This window comes from Hypomesus transpacificus, chromosome 11 (assembly GCF_021917145.1).
Source record: "Hypomesus transpacificus isolate Combined female chromosome 11, fHypTra1, whole genome shotgun sequence".
Taxonomy (NCBI): domain Eukaryota; kingdom Metazoa; phylum Chordata; class Actinopteri; order Osmeriformes; family Osmeridae; genus Hypomesus; species Hypomesus transpacificus.
Window position 1 is genome coordinate 13942576 of NC_061070.1, and position 24159 is coordinate 13966734.

At 43.1% G+C, this 24159-nt stretch overlaps 2 protein-coding genes across 2 annotated transcripts; one reads left to right on the forward strand and one right to left on the reverse strand.

The window, feature by feature from the left end:
- Window positions 1-17406: 17406 nt before the first annotated feature.
- On the forward strand, window positions 17407-18561 carry LOC124474050 (N-acetylneuraminic acid phosphatase). Its single transcript, XM_047029903.1, has 2 exons — window positions 17407-17593; window positions 17721-18561. Exons 1-2 carry the CDS (start codon window positions 17504-17506, stop codon window positions 18366-18368), a joined length of 738 nt encoding a protein of 245 aa, XP_046885859.1. The 5' UTR covers window positions 17407-17503; the 3' UTR covers window positions 18369-18561.
- Window positions 18562-18706: 145 nt separating this feature from the next.
- On the reverse strand, window positions 18707-23950 carry polr1b (RNA polymerase I subunit B). The gene is made up of 15 exons (XM_047029902.1): window positions 23745-23950; window positions 23445-23612; window positions 23163-23309; window positions 22925-23057; window positions 22672-22808; window positions 22350-22573; window positions 22087-22258; window positions 21817-21988; window positions 21416-21697; window positions 21067-21200; window positions 20767-20937; window positions 20496-20652; window positions 20207-20403; window positions 19868-20118; window positions 18707-19768 (listed from the first exon to the last, which is right to left on the reverse strand). Exons 1-15 carry the CDS (start codon window positions 23919-23921, stop codon window positions 18886-18888), a joined length of 3405 nt encoding a protein of 1134 aa, XP_046885858.1. The 5' UTR covers window positions 23922-23950; the 3' UTR covers window positions 18707-18885.
- Window positions 23951-24159: the final 209 nt, after the last annotated feature.

A 24159-nucleotide genomic window follows, 5' to 3' on the forward strand; every position in this document is an offset into this window, starting at 1 on the left:
CTCTCTCTCTTTCTCTCTCTCTCTCTCTCTCTCTCTCTCTCTCTCTCTCTCTCTCGCTCTCTCTCTCTCTCTCTCTCTCTCTCTCTCCCTCTCCCTCTCTCGCTCTCTCCCTCTCTCTCGTTCTCTGTTCTCTCTCAGACAGTTGTACTTTCCGACAAGCAGCTGCACAATACTGTCCTCGTGGAGCTTCGTTTTCAAAATACTTGCCTCTTCCTATTGCAGTTTCTGTTCAATGTCTCTTTAATAACAAAAATGCATTTAAAACGTTTGCATATGTTTGAATGTAGGCTAGCCCCCTTTTGTAGAAAATTTAAGGTACAATATGGCATACACAATCTTTGAGCTCAATTGTAGGCTTATGCATTTGGTTCATATTATTTTTAGCACATTGTTTATCATTATTATTATTATTACTAGCAGTGTTATTCTATTGTAATTTGTATTAATAATGAACAATTATAGTTTACAGTTGACATCTTAATTATTTGTGTTATAACTTCAAACGTTATATGACCATTAAATAACTGAGCCAACTGTGATTGAAATGTAATACGGAGGATATATTTACAGTTTTTATTTGGTTAATTTTTTAATTGGTTGTGACAAAATGCTATGTGCAGTCATCACTGTTTATTTCGTTTATTTCGTGAATTAGCCTACAGTCAACTAGTAAAATATACAAGGATATGGCTAAAGCTATGGCGTTTAGCCAGCATTTCTATTCAAAATCCACAATAATATTGCCCCATAGGCTGCATGCATCTAATCCACGCCCCCCCCCCCCCCCCCCCCCCCCCCCCCCCCCCAAAAAAAAAAAACCCGAATAGATCCTATTTAAAGCTAAATATGTTGTAAAATGTCTTCATTTCTTTTTTCAAGTTATACCTTTCTCTCGTATGCACAAAGACCAATCTTTTTTATTTAGTAGGTGATATTTGATCATGTGATGGGAATTATTATTATTGTTATCAGGCCCTAAAAACACATAGGTCTATTGGCTAAACACATCAGGCAATATGTGACCCACGTTAGCCTACACAAGCTAGCAACCATAATGTCAAGACGGCATTCATTAAAATGTTTGGCAAAATATAGCCTACTTTACCATCATCTTTAAGCAGTTTTATTTTTTACAGAAGAAAAATTTAATAGCTGTTATTATTTTCCTTGCCTGTGTCTGACTAATTATGTTTGTCTAGATAGAACTAAAATATCGCTTAATGCGAAAGAAAATCCTAATCCCGTGTAGCGACCTATATTGAAGCCTGTGTAAAGTTAACTTTACGAACATAGGCTACTTTTACAGAATATTTTGTATGAAAATGTATGAGGTAAGGCATGCAATGTTGTTCACAGCCTTCTTATTTATAGAAAGCATCGTCTTTCTATAAACACCCAGCATCAATATTAATTTACACAAGCATGAGCTCGGTAGGGCACTTGTTAGGACTTGTTGAGGATTTCAGTACCACGGACAGCGCATACGAGATAACCTCTTCTTTATTTTTAACATGGATTATATTACCTTATGCTATTTAAAACCACAGCCATAAAAAAATGTGTATAGATAAAATGATTGACTAGTGTGTACATTAACTGTTGGGCATGTGCCCAGTCAGCATAGCCACACTTAATTTTGCACACCATTCCATGAACCTTGTATAATTAATATACTCCTACAACTGGTTTAAAGTGGGCCGAATCTGATTTACAAAACTAAATTTCCTCGTTGAAAGTTTGGGCTGCATTAACTTCAACCTATGTGTTTTATAATTACTGTCAATGTTTATACAGTATATGACACCCTCATGATACCTCGACAATACCTCACCTGGTTAGACTATAAATGCAAGTGTAATAAATATGTGATTATACATTTATATTACATTTAGTCATTTAGCAGACGCTCTTATCCAATGCGACTTACAGTAAGTACGGGGACATTCTCCCCGAGGCAAGTAGGGTTAAGTGCCTTGCCCAAGGACACAACGTCACACGGGAATCAAACCAACAACCTTCTGATTAATAGCCCAACTCCCTAACCGCTCAGCCTTCTGATCCCGCACTATAAACACTATCTGCAAGATTTTAAAATGTGATTTGAGTCTTAGAAGTACGTGTATCAAAATTGGATTAATCAGAAGCCCTATCAGAACCCTTTTTATTGTCAGACATCATACCCAACATAAAAGCTTCTTTTGGAGGTCCAGTAGATTTAGTTATGGATTCAAATCTTGAATCCTGAGTTATTAAGAATAAATGAACACTTACTCAAGTACAGCCTTCTATCTGTACTGGTTCTATGGAATTCCTCCTGGCTTGGTGATTGTGTGCCAGCCTGTAGTGTTCCTTTGGTAACGGCACTCATAAGGGCGGAGAGAAGTAGATAAACACAGACTATCCCCAGCCCTTGTCATTGGAAAAGCCCATTCTTAACCTCAGTAATTGGAACTACATCCACACACTTTTTTCTTTGTTGGACTCAAGACTCAGGAAGTGAGCTGAACCATGACAGAAGGTTATGTGTGTGTGTGTGTGCTTATGAGCTGGATTTGGCCAGCTCTGCTCAGTCAAACTGGTGATCCTGAACATCTGCGGTCATGAGAAAGGGTTCATGTGGCAAACAACACAGTCAAATCCAATTCCGAAGACACATTCTCCTTTGACAACCTTTCTCTTCTGTACCTAGTCCGTTTAATGCACTGCAATCTAAATTAACATTTAGTTTCAAATCAAACTCACTTAAGCTAATTACATTTTGAAATTCCTCACAAAGAAGAAGAAATCAGGGTTCCACTACAACATTTTGTGATCTCCCTTGGCACCAAGCTGTGTTATATTGACATCTGTCAGCATCTCAGTGTCGGGCAACCTATATTCATGAGGTCAGGGACAATATGCCTGTCTGTGGACCTTTTCTATGCAATGAATCTTGACCGACTTAAGCATGCCCAAATAATCTATGGGAGATAACTCTTTCACTATTGACTTAATTGTAAAGCTAGAAATGATTTAAAACACATTTTTTGACTATAGAGTACATAGTCTTATACTACATTATCTTGTGTCCCTAGACAGCAACGTGGATTTTGGTCACGTATGCCCTCTGATGGACCGCACAGAGCTCCTGGTTCTTATATTGTTATCCTCTGGTGTTGTGCTCATTTTGTACTTCCAAGCCCTTTAGCTGACCACGTCCCAAACTGACAAACACCAAAATAGAACACTGCAAATGCTTTACTTATTCAGAACTTTGCATATCTGTTACTTGCAAAATCTTTATTATTATATATATTATTACTGCATAAGTCTATTCAGCCTATGGTCTGCACCTCTCTGTATCATCAACTGTCTCTAGAGGAAGAGATCTGTTACCGAGTTGCTTTTTCCAAGGTTTCCAAAAGAAATTCTTCCAGGATTTCAGTTTTCCCTTCCCTTATCATCCTTGAGGGTTTTAGGTTGGGTATAGGTGTTGGGTATAGATCTATGGGTGTCTGTGTATCCCTCCGTGACGTTGCATATAAAGAGGACGGTAACAAATAAAATGTGATGTGAGAATGTATCTTTAGGGTATGCTTTTCTGTACAGTAGACTAGACAGTTCAGGCAACTGCTGAAAGCTAGAAAAACACACAATGGGCAACAACATCAATGATACAAGAAAAGGCCCATTCATTGATTTATGTAATTAATTAGTGGAACTGTTCACAAAGGTGTGTACTTTTCTGCTCTCAGTTGGCTTATCTTCATCTTCAGATTGATGCTGTGAAAGTCTGGTGGAGATAGACGACCTGAGAGAATGGCCTTAGGCTGTTCCAAACATAGAGAGCAGTCACGCAAGAGCACTCTATCATGAGAGTGCGTTTTGAGGGGAATTCTGTTGACAGCTTCACTAAAATGCAACGCTGCGTGTGGTTTGGAATTGCATTGCTTACTGAGTGAAGTGTGTGGAATAGGTTTTGCAGTCAGCATTTAAAAAAGCATCTGAACACATCACACCAGCTTGGTACGTGACTTCAAAAACATCCCATTTTTCAGTGTCTACTGCATTTATTCAGAAGAGGCCAAACCCGCAGGCCATATAGGCACTGTGTAATAATGTGTAGTGACACACAGGTTATAAAGTCCTTGATACATACCAGTGCCTATGGCATATATTTGTCAGGCAGACATGACCACTGAGTAATGTGCAATCCTACATTTACATTTAGTCATTTAGCAGACGCTCTTATCCAGAGCGACTTACAGTAAGTACAGGGTACAGTACAGTACATTGCCCCCGAGGCAACTAGGGTGAAGTGCCTTGCCCAAGGACACAACGTCATTTGGCTTGGCGGGGAATCGATCCGGCAACCTTATGATTACTAGTCCGACTCTGTCACCGCTCAGCCATCTGACTCCCCACCATTCCTGAGGCCTTTCAGGTTCACGCAGTATGACATTGATCAGATATACTGTACTGAAGCCATAAACCAGTTATGATCTTGTGTATATTGAAGAACATCGGACACAAATGTTAACCAGAATGCTGAAGACCTGTTACACATACCTGAGGATGTTCTTCGTGCAGTTTTATTTCAATACAGGGCCCAAATTTATTCATGGATAACTACTGTTCTGATGTAAATGAGTGGGTTTACATATGACCAGGTTAGTTACAGTACAACTGTGATTGGAGCACAACACCACGGGATGATAAACCCTGTTCTTCTCACAAGTTTCTGAAATGTACGCACACACACACATACACGTGCCTTACTGATACAACAATATAAGAGTATCTGTCGGTATGGATTTATCCTGCCTTTCTCTGATGTGAGAGGTGAAGTAACCTGACGCTCTGAGGTTGTTTGACTACCAGGCGAGTAAAGCATCCCTTGGTGTGACTCAGCAAGGGTTAAACATAGAGGCATACCCTGTTCCCGTGGCCTGCTCTCTCTTACTCCTCATTAACCGAATGACCTCTTTGACTCCCAATGTCAAACTGCCCCACAACTACACCCTCCCTCCTGCTCCCCCCCAGACACGACCCAGAGAAGCACAAATCCAGTGTTTTGCTGAAACAGACAGGAAAAAAAACCTCAAAGTTCATGAAAAGGGAACCATGCTAATGAGTGTTAGTATCCTAATGACCTTGCGGATGAACTGAGTGTTCATTGAGGTATCTCTATGTGAGTGGTCTTTTTTGTCTGGCCAACTGCTGTTGAGGCCCTTTCCAAAAGCGTAGCCAGCAGCCCGTGAAGGCGTCTCACTCCATCCCCACACTAAAAGGGCATTTTCCCTCTGAATCCTGAATCCGATTTGTTGTTATTTTGAAGGAAAGCCATTGTCACAAGTCTGGGAAGGGCAGCTGAACTATTGGTACTTTGGGAAGAATGGAAGCCCGTCTGTATAGCGCCTGTCAAATCGCATGACTGCGCTTTCTGGGTAAAATTGACGCATCCTCACTACTCCTTTTTGGTTGCTGTCATTGTTTTTATGTCTTATTTAAAGAGACAAATGTACTAACTTCATGTAAAAGGTTTCGTCAATCAAAGCAAGAAAGAAAAAACTCATAATGAGTCTAGAGATATTTAGTTTTGTCTTGTGTGACCTGACAGGGGACTGGATATATTCCTTGTAATCACAAATTACAATTGGCCTGTACATAAATAACTGTCCAGATAATATAAAACAATTTGTTGTGTCAATTCTAAGATAGATACAGGATGTGTATTTTTCGGCTTCAAACCACATAGCATAAACATTTCCTGTGGTTGCGGGAATCTTTCAGGCATTTGAACACTGGGAACAGAGCTGTGTGGAGAACCAGGCTTTCTGCCCTGCTTCTCTACAAGATGACAGTGTTGCTATTCCAACCCTTAGGAAGTCTGTCATTAAAAGTCACTGAAGCTTAGCAGCACACCCCCCCTTCTGTTGATCTGTTTCCCTTTGTGAGAGGTCAGAGGTGAAGCAGCATTCAAAGACAAGCAAAGCCTCCCCCGTACCCTCTTCTGAGGCCCATCTTTGTGTTTTCACTAGCAGGTAATGATGACTGAGCGTCACATATGATGGGCATGAGCCTGCAGCATGCTAGTCACGCGAGGTGTATTGTCTGCTCCATGTTTCAGAAGTCATGGGGCACCTTAGCGTGGCTCAGCATGGTGTTGGACAGTCATTTGTCCGACTCTAATAACACCAGCTTCTTCAAAGCGATTTCTGAATGCTTTTGCAGATCTCTACCAACTTTTACATTTCCTGTCAAGTTACCTTTATTGTGTGTACACAAACAATAATGGATCGCCTCCAATTCCATGAAACCCTAATGATCAACCCATTGCCATTGAATACATTTAATTCATTTGACATCAAGTTTTACCTATATGCTTCTTTTTACAATCTCTGCACAGAGGGGACCCAAAGTGTATATAGAGTTTAAAAGTTTAAGGTATTGGGAACAACCTGCAATAGGCCTGTCAGACTGTTCTCTGGAGCATTAAACCGTGACTTATCTTGCCATTCATGCGAAAACCAAGAGTGTATACAATTTGTTGCCACACAAACGCAGAATGAACTTAGTCTTTTTTCTCTGATTATCGTATTGTCTATTATTGGTTCTAAAAGAGACTGCAGGAATTATTCTTAAATAAACCTTTAGGACCAAATTTTGTCTCAACCACTGAGGACATGGAGGATTATGTTTTCCAGTGATCATCTTTTTTCTCACGATGACTCACGTGTGTCAGGGTGTTCCAGTATGTCTCGAGGCTTGCGTGACTTCGGCACACTGGAGGAAAGAGAAAAATTCCCCTTAAAGAGAAAATTCCTTGACAGTCTCTTCTGGGTCCCTGCATTTTTCAGTGTCTTGTTTCATAGAGGGTTTGGTATTTCCTCTAAGCTTTTGGTTGCTGTTGAAACGTCATCAACGGTTTATCCAAAAGTCTTGTGGAGGGGAATTTGTTGAGGTTCTGGTTTGTGTTGGTCTTAAAGCTATTGTTAAGGTTCAACCTCTAAGATGAGGGGACATAGTAATAAGTCAATTAAGTTAAGAAAAAGTTAAAAAGTGTTTTCAGATGACTGTATGTCTTTGACCCGTCTGAGATTTTTGTGTCCATTAATTTCTCTTCTCTTATTTCTCTTCTCTTATGAACACAGTGTGAGAGATACCCGGCGGTCATTCTTAGAGGCCGTTTTAATTGACAACTTAGTTTAGTTAGTAAAATTGCAATCAAGATATTCTAAATGTTCAATAATTCAAAGCGTCTCTCAAGCAGAACTTTCTCACTATGTTGCCACAACATCAGCAGAATGTGACAAGTGTCAGGTAGACAAAATGAACCATGAGGTTCAGCTCATTATGGCAAATAATTGGGCTGCATTTGTCCTATCTGGGCACAGACCATTATAATATAATATTTTAATATATGAAACAATGTCCTAAAACAATAAACCAACGTACAGTATTTTAGAAAACTGGTCCTGCCAAAATGTTCCTTTCGGAGATGATTACAGTATTTGAACAATTAGTGTAAACACTGCTGATTTAGAGTAATCCAAATTCCTATTGTCCATTTTATGTCTTAAAGTAATTAGGGTGTACATGTTTACAGATTTCAGGAAGGCTGCAAACTGTTATCCCTGTTTACGGCTCCAACAAGCTTCAGCCCGTAACTACTGTGTAATGTCATGTTGTGTGCAGTTCTGCTGTTCTAACTTGTTACTGTATGATGTAATGGAATGTTTGAGGAAGTCTTAAAACCCTCATGCTAACAGAGGGGTGTGTTAAAGGGAAACAGAATTATAGTACCAAAATAATGTCCAACTGTCTTTTGTCCAAGATTCTCTCCATCTGTATACAAAGATGAATACATTTTCTTTGAATGACCGTACTCAACGTATTCAACAGAGCCTTCCTTTGCTGAGAGCTCATCTCCAAAATAAATGTGGATGTTTCCATCAAACGAAAGGCCAATTTAGATCCCATCAGCGATCAGCCACAGTTTGAGTTTCCTAACCGTCAAAGCCACAAAGACGGCCATGCTCCAATAATCTGAGTAGATCTCTAATGAGTTTTCTTTATTGTTTTGGTCTCTGTCCTGCCCGTTGCTGGAGCCATGGACTGACAGAAGGAGCTCTGTAGGCCCGCCTGCCAGGAAGACCAGTACAGCTGTCCTCCTAGGAACCCCACCAGAACTAGAACCCATTCACCTACCTACCCCAAAAGAATGCCACACACCCATCTGCCTTACCCTGACCCCTAGAAGTAGGTTCAGATTTAGGTTCAGGTTTCTTGATTTGTACCCATAAGTAAATATGGTGTATGTTTCCATTTCAGTTTTTAATGACATTTGCAGCAGACATGAGTTTGAGCAATTATGACTGTTTATGACATTTACACTCTAGCGGGTGATCTGGCTGCTTCACTCGTGTTGAGTGTTACCGTGTTGTTTTGATTTTTGCATACATGTTTAGAGCCAAGTGGGTCTGGACTGGGACTGAAAAAAGGGCCGGGACTTTGATACGCAGACCGGCCCCCACCTTGTATCTTTATTATAATATTTTTTATTTTTTTTTGCATTATGCCGCAGCCGTTTGACCGGCCGTTCAGGAAATCTCCCAACTCTCCCGACGGCCAGTCCGACCCTGGAGCCAACCGTTCCGTTCCCTTGCTGTGGCAGTGGTTGCTAAGGGTTTAACAAGACGTCTTGAGTTGTGCCAGGGTTGTTCAGGGTTGTTTTGTTTTCGCAGTTGAAGAGGAATTAAGATGGGCTGTCATGGAGTGGGTACTCCAGCATGTAGGTGAGGGCTGGCCTGTCAGTTTGGATTACTTCTGTCTCAGCAGGCTTTGATGTGTGGTGACAGCAGCAGATAACTTTGACACGCTGAGGAACCTACGCTTCCTTTTTGTGTTTGGATTGGCTCCTATAACTAAGAAACAACCCAGAGAAATGCTGTAGTTAATTCTGTGCATGCATGCATAAGTGTGTGTTGGCATGTTTGCATGTGTATGTGGGTTTTACCATGTGAGATCTTAGAGTATTTGTAAATGACAATGTGACTGAAGTGTCTTTCAAATTTTGGTCCAAGTCTAACAATGATAAGATGATAGAAATTGAGTTACAGCAGGAGGGCAGTTATACAGGAGACGGCTTGGGCAGCAAAGTTTTCTACAGTTGCTCATCACTGCACAGACATTTGGTAGACATTTGTCACTCTGTGAGATATTTGTTTGGGAATATGTGACCCAGTAGATGAGCACATTTGTGTGGATTTATGAATGGTATGAGAGACAAAAAAAAAATCCCCTTCCATTGATAAAATCTTGTGTTCTGTAAAATGTGACTGAGTGCCTTTTATTACAGACAGGCCCATTCCATTCTTTCTAGTTTACATTCCTTTATGTAACCAGGTAATGGAGTGTGTGTCAGGCTGAATGGAACACCCCAAACTGGATTGGCAAGGTTTCAGCTGTAGGAACACACGAGAACTCTGTAATCTCCAGGCTTTCGCACGCAAACACGTACACACACAAGCCAGTACACACCCCTTTCTTGAGCTTGTACTAGACAGACAGACTAGGCAGTTATCATGGCATTGCTGTGTTTATAAACAGTGTTAGAAATTCTGTTTACTGTGGAATGTTGACAAAATAATTATAATATGGAATGTAGGCTTTGTTCACAAGCTTATGCTTCGCTAAATTAAATTAATAATGTGTGGTCTGTTGGTGAATGTTTTTTTTTTTTACTTGGGCAAGGCCCTGTTCCTGGTTCCTGTGGGAGAGTTAAGTAGAAGCAGTGTGCATAGATGTAAGGTGAGCTGCTGTTGAGTTATTGTTTTAGTACAACCCTTTCGTGTGGCAGCTCTGCCCAGACAACTTTTTGTTGTACTGTCTTGTCACAAAATGATACCACGGGGGAGGGGAATATGTGATGGAAACCAGGCAGAGACAGTGACGGATCTTATAGACAAAGTATGTTTAACTCATGACTACTTTTGGAAACCATAACACTAAATTCCACTGGATATGTCCTGAAATAAATGTGTTTTATTCAAATAAATGTTGCTCAACACTTGAAAAATGATTGTTGTATATCATAAAATACTGTTAGAAAATTGTATTAGGTGTTGTGTTTTCAAATACTATATGAAGCTCTTGTGTAACTCTTAACAAGTTGTGCTGATTGTACTGTTTGCGAAATTTTTCGCAAAAACAAATGAGTGTGTTATTTGTATTTTGAGTTGGTTGTTTACAGCTTGGTGAATCGAAACCGCACTTTTGATTTTGACAAAGATATTCGTACAACAATTGGCCTTTAATGTATCCTTCCTGTCCTCATCTGTCCATTGTGGCCAACAGCTACAAGGTGGTGGTCCACATGTGGATACATTAATGTTAGCTCAAAACAAATTAACAATCATTCTGCAAGAGAGAGAGTGAAGGGTCAACTGCTTATGGAGAAAGCTCTGATTCCATATGTGAGACGGGGCACTATTTTCCAATCCAATCCTGAGCAATCCATCTTCCCAGCAGGCCCACAAAACTGTAACCACTGTCTCGGAAATACGTTGTCTGCATAGAACACTTATCCAGTTAATTGAATGATTGCACATACTGTTTGCAAAACACAAACAATGGTGTGGTTACCTAAATGGCAGACAGAAATAACAGTCTGTAAGTAGGCCAAGAAGGGTTCTCTATTTACCTGGGGAGCCTAGCTCTCTTTTCAAACTGTTGGCAAACAGCTTGAGTTCGGATTAAAATTATAATCCAATTGAAATCTTTGTTTTTGCCTTTATTTGTGCATTTAGTATTTGATCTTCAGAAGGCTTTTTACAGTGAGACTCAAAGCTGTCCTCCTCAATGCAGTATTGGATGTGTGATTTAAGCCCCTCAGTAATTACCGGCTTGCTGAAAGTGCCATTGACAGCTTCCCATTGTGGTGTGTAAGCCTCACCATTCCTTCCTTGCGTTTTGAGGAGGGTGCAGAATTCAACACATTTGGCAGGACTTAGTGACAGACCTTTGTTTTCATGTGTTTGCGCGTTGCTAATTGATGTCAACATTTCAAAATCATCTGGGATTGTTTTTTGCCTTTGCACAGATATTTGTGAGAGTTTCAAGACATAGATCATGCAACATCAGAAAAATAGTGAGCCCTATTAAGGTTGTATTATTCAATTGTTTTGGCTTTGCTTTGATTCCTTAAGTCACATGCCGTTGGCTCCCACTATGACTTGTATAGTATGTAGTTTCCTACACCATCCCTCAGTTTGGCCAAACAAAGGCTCTTGAATTCATGTTTAATTAGGGAATCGACCTCAAATCATGGCAACCCGCTTTCTTATTGAAATTTGAAGTTTGTTTAAATCTCCACATATTGTGACAGGGTCTCTGAGACCAATGTCCTCACTATAGATGGATCAATCCTTGGTTTTATTTAAAACTATTTAGACATATTGGGTGTGTTTCTGTCCCACCCAGGAAAAATGCTGACATCAACTGGAGCTTGACTTGAGAGTGTGACAGAGATTTGTTGTTTTCCATCACAGCACTGCTGGTCCTGGGCAACGTGTCTGCAAAGCAAAACCCTACTGACGTACATTACTATATTATGTATGTCTTTTCCGCATATTGAAAATCCAAAGTTGTCCCCTTCACTTTGAAAATAATGGTCATGGCAGGAAATTGAAATGGTAACAGATCTGCTGTAGGAGATGTGAATTTGACAGGGAAATCAACACACACACCTTTTTCGCCAAACCTACACCTCAGGAAGTGTAAAAAACTTTGTGGCAAGGAGACATTGTGTAAAGAACATTGTGGTGCCATTTTGTCTGAAATGATCAACATTACATCCTACTGGTATTTTGCTTAGCACTAAGCTATGTGGAAATGAAAAATAAAATATGTCCTAGATTAGTTTTCATGCAACCAGTATCATTTTCAAGGCTGTTTCACTCACGCAACTTTGATAGCTACATGCAAGAGTGGTGGCAGCTACACGCAAGAGTGGTGTCAGCAGCATTGGCAGATGTCCAAATACCGTATGCAGCAGAAATGATTGGTTGTGTGTTCCATAGCCTAATTATAGAGCTACATGACATTGTAGTTTTTGTGTGGTAACACACACCATGTAAATTAAAGTTCATGTAAAGTTCTATGTTCATGAAGTAATAACAGAGGTTTACTCAATATGACACGAGACATACAGACAAGTCTGACCAAGCAAGAGGCCTTAATTATTATTTGTGCAAAAAAAAAGAAGGTATACACCTCCATGGACTGGGTCATCATTAGCTCACCTGTGAACTGTGCCTGTGGGCACACAGCAACATATCATTACAGTCTCAGTAGTCATCCTTAGTCATGGGAAAAACGTATCAAGAAAAACCAAGTCTATACACACATACATTTTTGGTAACTGACATCAGGCTGTATCCTCATTTTTGTATAATTTCTGATGAAGCCAGTGTGTTATGTTCCTATTTTGTGCAGGCTTTTTGAAGACTAAGGCCTCTGATCAAGCATGCAGAATCATGAAACAATGGAAGGTTTGGTAGACTATATCACAAACGTTGTGCTCTTTCTTTTTCAAATATAACATAGAATTGGATATTTTGACATTGACCTCGGGAGGAAATCATTTAAAAGGTCATTATGACAACCTAGAAGAGAGCAAGCAAAGTATTACCAGTCATTTGATCCACATGTTGATAATCCACAACAGGTAGGTGTTGTTGAACTAGTCAGACTCTACATTCTCCACTGTTTGGTGGTCATACACTAGAGACACAGGTGGAATTGTTATATAGAACCCAGTGATGAAAGAAGTAAATTGAGGCTCATTGGAGGGGGCCTCTTTGTTAGCCATGGCAAAAACAAAGGTTCCCTTCAGGTTCTGTGGGCCAGGTTCCAAACAGAGGGAAACAGAGGTCCTGTTTCCATCGGGCAGGTGAGATAAGAGAGCCAATAGCCTAGACCATCAGTCCTCTTAAGGGATGGAGACATCTGTTGACAGCCTTATCACTGCCCTGGGAGGATCATGAGATAGACCAAGCAGAGTCCCTGGGACATCTAGAGGAATGTACCAACTGGAGCTAGGACCCTAAACCCCTCTTGAATGGCTTCTCTCTTGCTCTCCACACTACAGACTTCATAGTAAAGAATTTATTGTACCGTAGTATTGAAAGACTCTCAATGGAATCAAGAGGCTAGGAGGTTCAGAATGTGTACAATCTTTGATTTCATACTCATAGGCAGACAATACGTTTTTTCACCAGTTTTTCCAGGATTTGTATATTTTGAAGCATGCTTGCTTGCAGCACCCTGGTAACTAAATCCAGTTGATCCCAATTATGCAATGGCATAAGCCATTTAGTCACTCCTAAAAGGAGGATAGTTTGCAGACTTTTCCTCTTGCCAAAATGGAAAGGATAGAAGAAATACTACTTCAAGCGTGGACGAGCACTCCTTCTCCAGCAACTATACACCATTTCGCATCATCACATTAATCCATGTATGCATTTTTCATGGACCAGCTCTTTCCAGATGTGTGTGTGTGTGTGTTCCACTTCAGAATAAATGGCCTCACAATGATATAATCAATGGTGAAAACCGCCCACAAAATGTCTACCTCCTTGTCTCCAACTGCAGTCAGATGTCAGGCGTGTGACACACATCCACATGGAGTCATGTCTGTGCTCCAGGCCAAACCCAGACTCCTTACAGCACCATTCTTGACACTTGGCTTGTCTAGGAACCCCCCTTCTCTCTAATGACTGAAAAGGATTCAGACGGAAAGCATTTGCACAAGTGAAACGTAAAACTGACACACCATCTCCTTGCCCAGCCCAGCCCCCCTTCACCCTCCTCCATCTACCCTTCCATATATCAATGATTTGATGCATTGAATCGATTTACACATCTTGATCCAATTACAGTGTGTAAAAGCAACTTTACTTGATACTGTGTGTTTTCAGATCTGGAGTCCTATAGGTGTAATGGGCGTAATTCACAGCTACTCATACATAGATGGGTAGAAAAGAAAGTGGGAGGCCTTATCAACTGGTAAACCAACAGCGAAGAAGACCTTTGATATGCAAATAAACCCCATTAACTAGCTGCACAACAACATGTGAAGTATATTTCCATAGCAAGTGACTGTGGTCTGTTGTGCGTGCCTGGTGGGTTGCATGTGTAGGTGGGGAGTGTGGAAGCCTCTGAGACATGCTGTACACCTCATCCCTGTCTGAACCTGTCCCAGTCTTGGCCAGTCGGGCCGAAAATTGTGCCCTTGGGATGCAGTGATGTGATCCTGTACCGCTGGTGTTACTCTTTCCTAAAAACTGAAACATCTCCTTCTCCTGTACTTACACACCCCTTGACCATGTACAGGACACTCTTGATATCCTGCTTAATATTTTGTGATTTACCGGTGAGCTTGCTTAACTGAAATGGGCTAAGGGAAGCAGAATGTGTTATCATGCTACAGTTTTCCAGAGAATAGTTTAATAAAATGCAATCTGACTGTTTCTATTTATTATCTTTGAACATATCTTATGTCTAATTAATTGTCCCTCAAATCTAACCATCAGCAATTCCCTCCTCCCAATGTCCTCTCCTTGGTTGGAGTCCAGATCTGAGTACACTGAGGGATTACAGGCTGGCTGTGTGCAGTAGACCAGGGTCCCTGGGCTGTGCTCCATGTGACCACACATATTTGTACAGTAGGAGAGAGGGGTTATCCCTGTTGCTGTCTCTATGGTTCAGTGGTTGGTCAGGAGAACTCGACTGTGGAGAACAGAGAGAGACAGAGAGAGAGAGAGAGAGAGAGAGAGAGAGAGAGAGAAAGAGAGAGAGAGAAAGAGAGAGAGAGAAAGAGAGAGAGTGAGAGAGAAAGAGAGAGAGAGAGAAGGAGAGAGAGAGAGAGAGAGAGAGAGAGAGAGAGAGAGAGAGAGAGAGAGAGAGAGAGAAAGAAAGAAGAGAGAGATAAAGAGAGAAAGAGAGAGAGTTAGAGAGAGAAAAGTAGAGAGAGGGAAATGGAAAGAGAGAAGGAAGGATATAGATAAGCACTTGCAGTCTGCCAGACCTCTCCGGGAGGTTTATCTTGTGACGAGTAACCTCAGTTTACAGATATATCTCCTATTTACATTAGATGTTATAAAGACGGGATATCACTGCATCAACATACAGTAGCTCTGTTATACAACCACCTGAAGAGACTGACCTGCCCCGGATGATTTGTTTGTGTGTACGTGCATGTTCTCAGACTCCCCAAGTTACCCTGACAAACAGAATTAGCACTCTTCTATTGACTGTGGTTCATACATTCCCCTGCCCTTGATAAAATCTCGTATGTGTGCATGTGTGTGTGCGCGGCCAGTGTTTGTACGTTTGAGTGTATATCAGAGGCAAGCTGGTTTGATCAGGACCCTGACAACAGGAGGTCAACAGAGTGCATGGATACGGTACAAACAGTTGCTTCACCATTCTATCAGAAAACTAAGTAAGATATCATGGTGATCTCAAGCATATACAATTTGCAATACACAACATTTTTTTAACTGTACTTACTTGTTCTTTAGTTTTTTTTGATGGTCTGGTTGATTGGTGCATGATGAAAGACATTCTGATGATTGGGCTACATTCAGAAACTTGCATAAACCCCCTTAATGCTAGTTGCACGAGCCTGTATAACTGATAGGGTTAGGGCAGGACTGGAGCGCAGATAGGGAGGGATGAATAGAGGGTAGAGGGCTGAAGGGCACTCAGAATTGACAACTGCCTTCCCTCTACAAGAACTGTCATCTAAAGCCTGGAATGGCTACACAATCCGCTGAATCCAATGCACGAAGCTTTCCACTTTACATTTAGTTATTTACATTTAGTTATTTAGCAGACGCTCTTATCCAGAGCGACTTACAGTAAGTACAGGGACATTCCCTCCGAGGCAAGTAGGGTGAAGTGCCTTGCCCAATGACACAACGTAATTTTGGCACGGCGGGAAATCGATCCGGCAACCTTTTGATTACCAGCCCGACTCCCTCACCGCTCAGCCATCTGACTTTGGTGGGCTCCAGCCTTTCAGGATCACTGGTCCCTTAGAAGGGCCTTCAGATCCTCACCTTGACATGGCGTCACCACCAATGAGAAATGTACATGGTCATTTACCCCATCTCTGTTTATTTTTACTTCCAGTAACAAACAGCACCTGTTCTTATCACCCTGATGACCATGACCTTTTTGTCCCCAAACCCATGCCATCTCAGTGGCAGTCCAATAGAGGGAGATGCATAGGCATAGCCAGAATGTTCTAAAGGGGGCATTGTCTGAGGTGATCTAGCAGTATTATCAGTTGGGGATGGGGGGGAGTGCCCGTGTAGTTTAGAGATAGTGTGTAACTATGCAGACATGGCCACCCACAGAGGTAAAAGAGATTACGGTAGTGTCTGTCTGCAAACAGAGGACAAAAACACTGGGTACTAAAATTCCTAGTGAGGGCTCAAATATGACTTATCATACTATTTTTACAGGAACTTCGATTTCAGGTTCATATATGTATCTCAAAACCACTGTTTATATTGCTGTTTATAAACCTCTTTAGACAACATAAAGCTTGGGTCAACTTGCTAGAATTGTTGGTTTATGTAGTCATACATTTCCTTCACATGCAAACTGCAGGTGTGGTTCATTTCTAGTACTGCCAATCTCTTTGCCTTTCAGCACAAGATACTTGTGGTATTGTTTGTGTGGCTTTTCAGGGATTGGTATACAGCCAATCATCTTAGCTATGAGAAAGATCCACGTATGAGAGAGATGTGTTCTATGATTGAGTTGAGGTATGGCAAAACCAAACAAAATGTTAGCATGCAAACTTTTGGCACTTGGCCAGGTGTGAGAGCACGCAAAGCACGGAAGAAAATACTGATGGTTACATAATGTACATGGATTGGTGGGTGTGTGTCTGTGTGGTTGGAAGATTTAAGTTTAGCAGTGAGCCAATACTTACAGTACAGTCATGTTTAATTGAGGTTATTGAATTTATTTTAGATGGAGCATTGCTGAATGGGCACCCATAGGGGGAAGCCACCTGCTTCTCTATTTTTGCAACATGGCATGAAAAGTAGGCCACTAACTTGTTAATGGGTTGTCACAACATGAGTGTTTGTTATAGCTATTTTAGTTCAAGATTTACAGCTTCTGGTCTCGCTTCAAGTCTATGTTTTCAAATGACACCGGTTCCGTTTCGTTCAGTACTGCTTAGTCTCTCATACTTTTTTGTGTGCGTGTGTCACACAAAAAATAGAACAGACACTGTTAGTCTCAATCGCAGTTTCCATATTTGATACATTAACGCCCTCTAGGGGAAGTGATTATGGTTGCTTTCTCCTAAAACCATAACACCCATAATGCAATATTCAACGTATTCCCTTCCCTTCCGCATTGTGCATTGAGTTTCCGATTTTGTTACACGTGATTCATTCTTATAAACCATCACCAATAATATATGTAGTCTGCAAGAATGGACCGTAACAGTTTAAAGGCTATATTGTTTGATCTGGACAACACGCTTATTGACACAGCGGGAGCAGGAGTGGTGGCCATACAAAAAGTAAGGAGATAAATATATAAACATATAAGTGCAATTCAGAACAGAGCCTGCACACTGAACTACATACAACACCATTGACCACCAACCTGTAATGGAAATGCTAATAATGTACCATGTCCTTCCACAGACAAGTGAGCTCCTGAAAACCGCTTTGGGCCAAAATGACCATTGCACTGATGATATCTGTGACAGGTTCAAAAGGAAGCTTCTTCACGAGACTTTTGACGCTGCAGAGGGAAAGACCATTGATGAGGTGCGTGTCAAGCATTGGGACGAGAGTATCTTGGAAGTATTGAGTAGCTCATACCCTAGCCTGGGACACAAATGCTATTACCTCTGGAAGAACACTCGCCTGGAGCTTCTAACCTTATCACCTCCAGTGTGTAATCTACTGAAGGAGCTGAGGACCAGCTATAAACTACTATTGCTGACAAATGGAGAGACCCAAACCCAGAGAGAGAAGGTGGAGGCAGTGGGGTGTCGGGGATATTTCGATGCCATAGTGGTGGGGGGAGAGCATGCAGAGGAGAAGCCCTCGCGATCCATATTTACCCACTGCTTCACCCTGCTGGAGGTGCAGGCTCTTGACTGTGTGATGGTGGGTGACTCTCTGTCCACAGACATCCTGGGGGGCTTCAAGGCAGGGGTCCGTGCCACCGTGTGGATTAACAACAAGGGTGGCTCGCCACCCAAGGGTTTAGTCAAACCGGACTATACCATTTCCAGTGTGTTAGAACTACCAGACATTCTGGCTCATTTCAAACAAGGCTCTTGAAAAGTACCCGATATGGAGAGTGCCAAGATTAATATAGTCCTAAAATATTTTCCCCCAATAATCTGTGTGGTGGGTGCACTCAGACAATTAACACTAACATTCCTATTCTGTGGGTGGGTGGGTGAACAATTAAATACAAATAAACACAGGATTTAATTCTTAAAAAGTACTATCAAACTTTGAATTCTTTATTACAGTACGTTATTGTTTAACCCCCCCATGTCCCATTCAAGATGCATCATCCAATCATAACTTAGTCTGTCGTGATAATACAGTGTCTCTTTCTCAACTCTTAGTCTAACAATCTGAAAACATCTTGTCAACATAAAACACTGACAGTAATAGCACAAACTTTTTTTGACTTTTTTTATGCTGAGAAAATACCATAAGAGGATGCAACATTATTCCAGAATCTAATGTTTATACTAACCAACAAGTCCTACTCACATTGTAAAATAAGATAAGCATTCTGTGAAAGGCACAGATATGCATAGATGTGTGTGTGTACCGGTGAAAATCACTTTACTTCCAATTTGACTTTGATATTCATGGCGGCCAACTCTGCTACAAAGTACCGGAAGACATAAGGCACAGACACAGTGTCGATGGAGTCGCTCTTGCCACACAGGGTGCAGACAGTCTTACGGTGGCGTGTTGCCGACCAGGATGGTGGGGGCTTCTCCAGCAGGGGCGACAGCAGGCTGCCGCAGTCCACACACACTTGGGCCACCGAGCGGTCCGAGCAGTTGAAAAGGCGGTCGTGGAGCAGGAAGGAGGTCCCGTGGGCCAGCAGAGCGTCGCGCTCCATCTCCCCGAAGCGAATGCCCCCCTGGATGTTTCTCCCTCCCACCGGCTGGTTGGTCACCTTGTCTCTTGCCCCCGTGGTCCGCACCTGGAACTTGTCGGACACCATGTGACGTAGTCTCTGGTAGTAGACCACGCCAATGAAGATGTCTGCCTCCAGCTCCAGACCGCTCAGGCCGCTGTAAAGGCGCTCTGTGCCGTAGTGGTTGTAGCCGGCTGCTCGCAGCATGTCCCCAAAGTGCTCCAGTGCCGAGTGCTCCTCAGAGAAGGTGAAGGGCGTGGCGTCGTGGGCCAGGCCGTGGAGGGCGCCGGACTTGCCGGCCATGCTCTCGATGAGCATGCCGATGGTCATACGGGAGGGGAAGCCGTGGGGGTTGAACAGGATGTCAGGGGTCATGCCGCTCTCTGTGAAGGGCATATCCTCGGCGGGCCACAGGCGGCTCAGGATGCCCTTCTGACCGTGGCGGCTGGCAAACTTGTCGCCGATGGTGGGGTTACGTGGCACCCGCACAGTTATGCAGACACGCTTGAAGCGCCCTGAGCCCGAGTCGTTGCTGCAGACCTTGATGTTGTCTACAATACAGCTCTCTTGACTCCTGGCAGACATATGGTAAACAGCGGATTAAAGAGCACATCACAACAAGCATAAAGAAATACATAAGATGAAGCATTTAAATAAAAATAAAAAGCCTCACTTGTAGAAGTTGACAAAGCCCTGGCCGGTGTTTAGGTTGACGTAGCTGTAGAAGGGGTCTCCATAATGTAGTAATGCCCCAATGGGAGGGAGGCCATCATCGTCCAGTTTATCCATCACCTTTAGGTCTCCAGGTTTAACACCAAAGACCAGGTTGTTTTCCCCCTTCATCTTCTCAGCCAGGTCCACAAGCTCAGTCTTGTACACACTGCCATATGCAAAACCTCTTTCCCACGAAGACTTGTTCAGGATCTGCAATGAAAACAGGTATGTAGCATTTTTGTCTACAAAAACACACTCACAGCCAGGAAATGGAAGACGAGTTTGACAAGCGTCTCACCATAGCATCCTCCATGTCATAGCCAGTGTAAGAGATGACAGCCACAATGGCGTTGGTGCCAATGGGGTAGTTGTCCATGTTGTAGTGATCATACATTAAGGGCCTGACCAGAGGGCTCTGGGGGGTCTGCAGGCGATACAGCTTGTTGTCAGAACGATCCTGGAATGAATGGAGGGGGAAGCCCATGGTCTGCTTACCTGGATAGGAGACACAATTTTATAGCCTTCAGATGACTTTCTTTGACTTACTGGTTAACAATACTACTCCATGGGGAGTGGGGAAGCCTTACCCATCTGACACTGGTACATGTTCCTGGGACTCTGGTTGTGGTCTGAGTAAGGGATGAAGTTGGCGACCACACTCAGCATACTGTGGGGGAAGAGCTCCTGGTGGGTTGTCACGCCTGGCTGTATCTCATCCTCACTGACGCCCACGTTGATGTACAGCTGCAGGAAAGGGAGAGGACCACCCTTTTACAGTTGTGAGCCCCAGTCTAGGGATGCTTTTCCATCAACTACTTTTGCAACCACACGGCCATAGAAGTGCTACTCCTGCTGCACCTGTTCAAAGGTGCCAATCAGCTCCTGCTTGCCCAGCGCCAGGTTTCTGACTGGGCGCACCATGCGGCAGGGTGTGGTGAAGAGGAAGAGGCCAGGGTACATGCTGGCCTTGCCCGTCTTAGGAACCAACACAATCTCCGTCCAGGGTGGGATCTTCTTCTCTTTCAAGACCTGCAAGAAGTTTGACACTATCGAGTCACATCCCACATAAGTCACTGATGGGTGCTCAGTACATCAAACTTGTATCCCCATTTTAAACATGTACTGTAAGTAATGGGCTTGTGACGCTCGAGGTCTTACCTTAAATCTGCGGAGAGAGTCTGCCAAGATGGGCGCCAACTCGCTCTCAACCCAGCCCACCATGGTTCCATCCAGGACCACGGGGTAGCAGTCAGAGAAGGCCTGGCCCGGCGACCCATCCACAGGCGTCACACCTGGGTTACAGAGGTGCAAGTTGTGGGATTCTGAGCATTTCTTCAAAACATTAGACCTCCCACCTTAAAAAGCTCAGACACAACATTAGGGGAAAAAGGTATTCCTGTGGGATTTTTACGAGACAACTACAACTGTGGCACATCCTCTCATAACCTGTGTATCACAAGTGGTTATAAAAACCGATGTTTTGATACTCGTTTGTTTTGTCACTCACCCAGGGAGCAGAGCAGGGCTGGCAGGGTAGTGGTAAGGTAGGATTGGGCCACAATCTCACAGTGTGCCGTCATGTGGTTCATGAGGCCGCAGGGCTCCCCGTCAGGGGTGTGGACAGGACACATGAAGCCCCAGGACTCAGGCAGCAGCCGACGCACAGAAGTGGTCCTCATCTTGGCGAAGGCTGCACCTCTGTGCACGCAGCGGAAATGAGACAGGTAACGGATGAAGTTGAGCTTGTCGGCCACCACCGACAAGCCTGTGTCCTGGAGCATACCCAGACCTGAGGAGTCAAGACGTACACTCAGTCACAATGCAGTGTCACACATCCAAACAAAACCAACAAGATTTTCACACATTGCACAGATAATCTATTGCAGACACTGACATACAGACACAGACCTGTTTTTGATGTGAGATTCCCTGTGGCCAGAAGGTACTCGAATGCCTTAGTGAGATCAGTGCCCTGGTTGAACATCTTGATCAGGTGGTCAGAGCTCACCATTCCAGTCAGCCTGTGTGCTCTCTTTTCCATGGACAGCTTTACAGAAACCAGCCAGGAAGCCAACTTCTCCTGTAGCCATAAAAACAATGATGAGATTAATCACGTCTGCTGATAGACGTGATGGTACACAGTTTAACACCATTGTCACCAACCATCTCCATGCCCACCTTCATGAACATGAGGTAAAGCCGTCCAGGCGTGAGAACCTCATGACACATGAGGCTGTCAGGGTTCTCCTCCATGCACTCCTGCTTGGCAAATGTGAACAGCTTCCTGGTCATCAGACACAGCATGTAGAACTTCTCCACATCGGACTTCAGGTGGATGCAGATGCATTGACTGGAAGCAGGAACAACAAGATCATCAACGCGTTTGTCCTCTGAGAAAGAAATAGGCTCATCACATTTGACAGTTTTGTTCTAACGCTTACTCTAGCAGGAAGTTTGCACACTGCTCGTGGGTGTTCCACTCTGGAAGGTTCATCTTGACCCGGAATCTCTCGCCAAGATAGTTGAGGACCTTCACCTGGGTGGTACAACCCTCCTCCATGACCAGACGCAGCATCTCTGACACACAGCTCTTGTAGAAGGAGTTGTCTTCTCGACCCTTGATCAACTCCTGGTAGATCTGAAAGTCTGTAAAATTCACGAGCGCCTGGGAAACATATAATGGTCACGTAGTTGATATCCAAATGCAAGATCAGCAATATCGTCGACGTCATGTCACCATTCATGTAAAAAGGTGCAAGTCACCTTCAGTGCAAAGCCCAAAGGCAGGAAGAAAAGCTCTTTCTGGTAGATGAAGTTCAGCATTACAGTGCCGTTATCCAGATAATGCAGGTTCATGTTGATGGCAGTGTGCTCCTCCTTTACACAATGCATTGAGATACCTTAACACAAATGTACACAGTTACCCTGGTGGCATCCTTGGTAGTAAATCACAACATACAAAGTAGCTCATCTATGTTGTTTTCTTTTAAGCATTAAATAACTGCCAGATACTTACCATACTGAGTGTATCCCTGGCCTCTGCTCTTCCACTTTGGTCTTGACATGGCTATGGGGTAGTTTCTCCTCGGCATAATTAGCATACGGATAACCTTCTCAATGCCATTCACTATGAAATAGCCCCCCATTTCCTGTAGGTATAAAAGAATACGAGTAAAATCAATCATTTCCAACATTATTTTAGAAGGGATTGATTAAATGTGATAAGTATGCACTGGTATAAGGTCCAGGCCTACCTCAGCCTCTTCGTGGTGCTCAATGAGCTCTTTGGGGGACAGCCCATGTAGGTTACACAGCTTGGACTTCACCATTATGGGCACTTGGCCCAGAGACTGTTTTATAATACCTTTAGGAATCCCATTGACAGACCAGCTGACATCTGCCTGCAAACCAAGCACAAACAAATATATGTGGTGGAGAGAAAACCGGTTGCTCTCCAGGAACAGGGTTGGAGACCCTTGCCTTCCATTGACGACTAAAGAACACTTCAAAAACATGAATGCGCAGGTCACGCTTACCACCAGTTTACCCCTGTAGGAACAGCGTCTGCCCCTGCATTCTGCTGGGAACACGTTCAGGTCTCTGCAGATGCTTCCTTTGGCAACCGCTGGCTTGTAGATAATGGCCTCAATAAATGCAAGACTGATCCTGTCATTTTTGTACGTAAACTCCAGTGGAGGAATAGCCTAAGAAAGAGACGTGTCATGTGTTTATGTCAGCTCATCTAGCATAACTGCCAGTTTTATCAACTTTTCATTGGCTGCTTTGACAGCACTGCACCCACGTGAGAGCTACAGTAGCTAGCTAGCACCACCAACCTGCACAGCGCGACACAATCCATCCGTGACTGCCTGGTCAAACGACTCGATGTGGGCTTTGGTTAGATCTTGAACGGCAGCATGTTGTTGCGTCTTTGGTTGACCAAAACCTGGCTCTGTCAAATTCTTGAGACTTGGGGCGGTCGGTAAGATACTCCACTTCGTTGTGTAGTCCATGCTCACTCTTGTTTATCACATGGGAGTAGTGACTTAGGAAGTGAACTGACAGGAAGTTAAAAAGAACACTAATAGTCATTTAAAGGGGCCGCACCTCGTACAAGTCTAACTCTATGGTACTAGTGATGTGTCGTTCGTGAACGATTCGTTCATTTTGAACGAATCCTTATAAGGACTCGGGAGTAACGAGTCCTCTCAACGAGTGATTCGTTCATTTCCCGACTCGGTCTTTCTACGA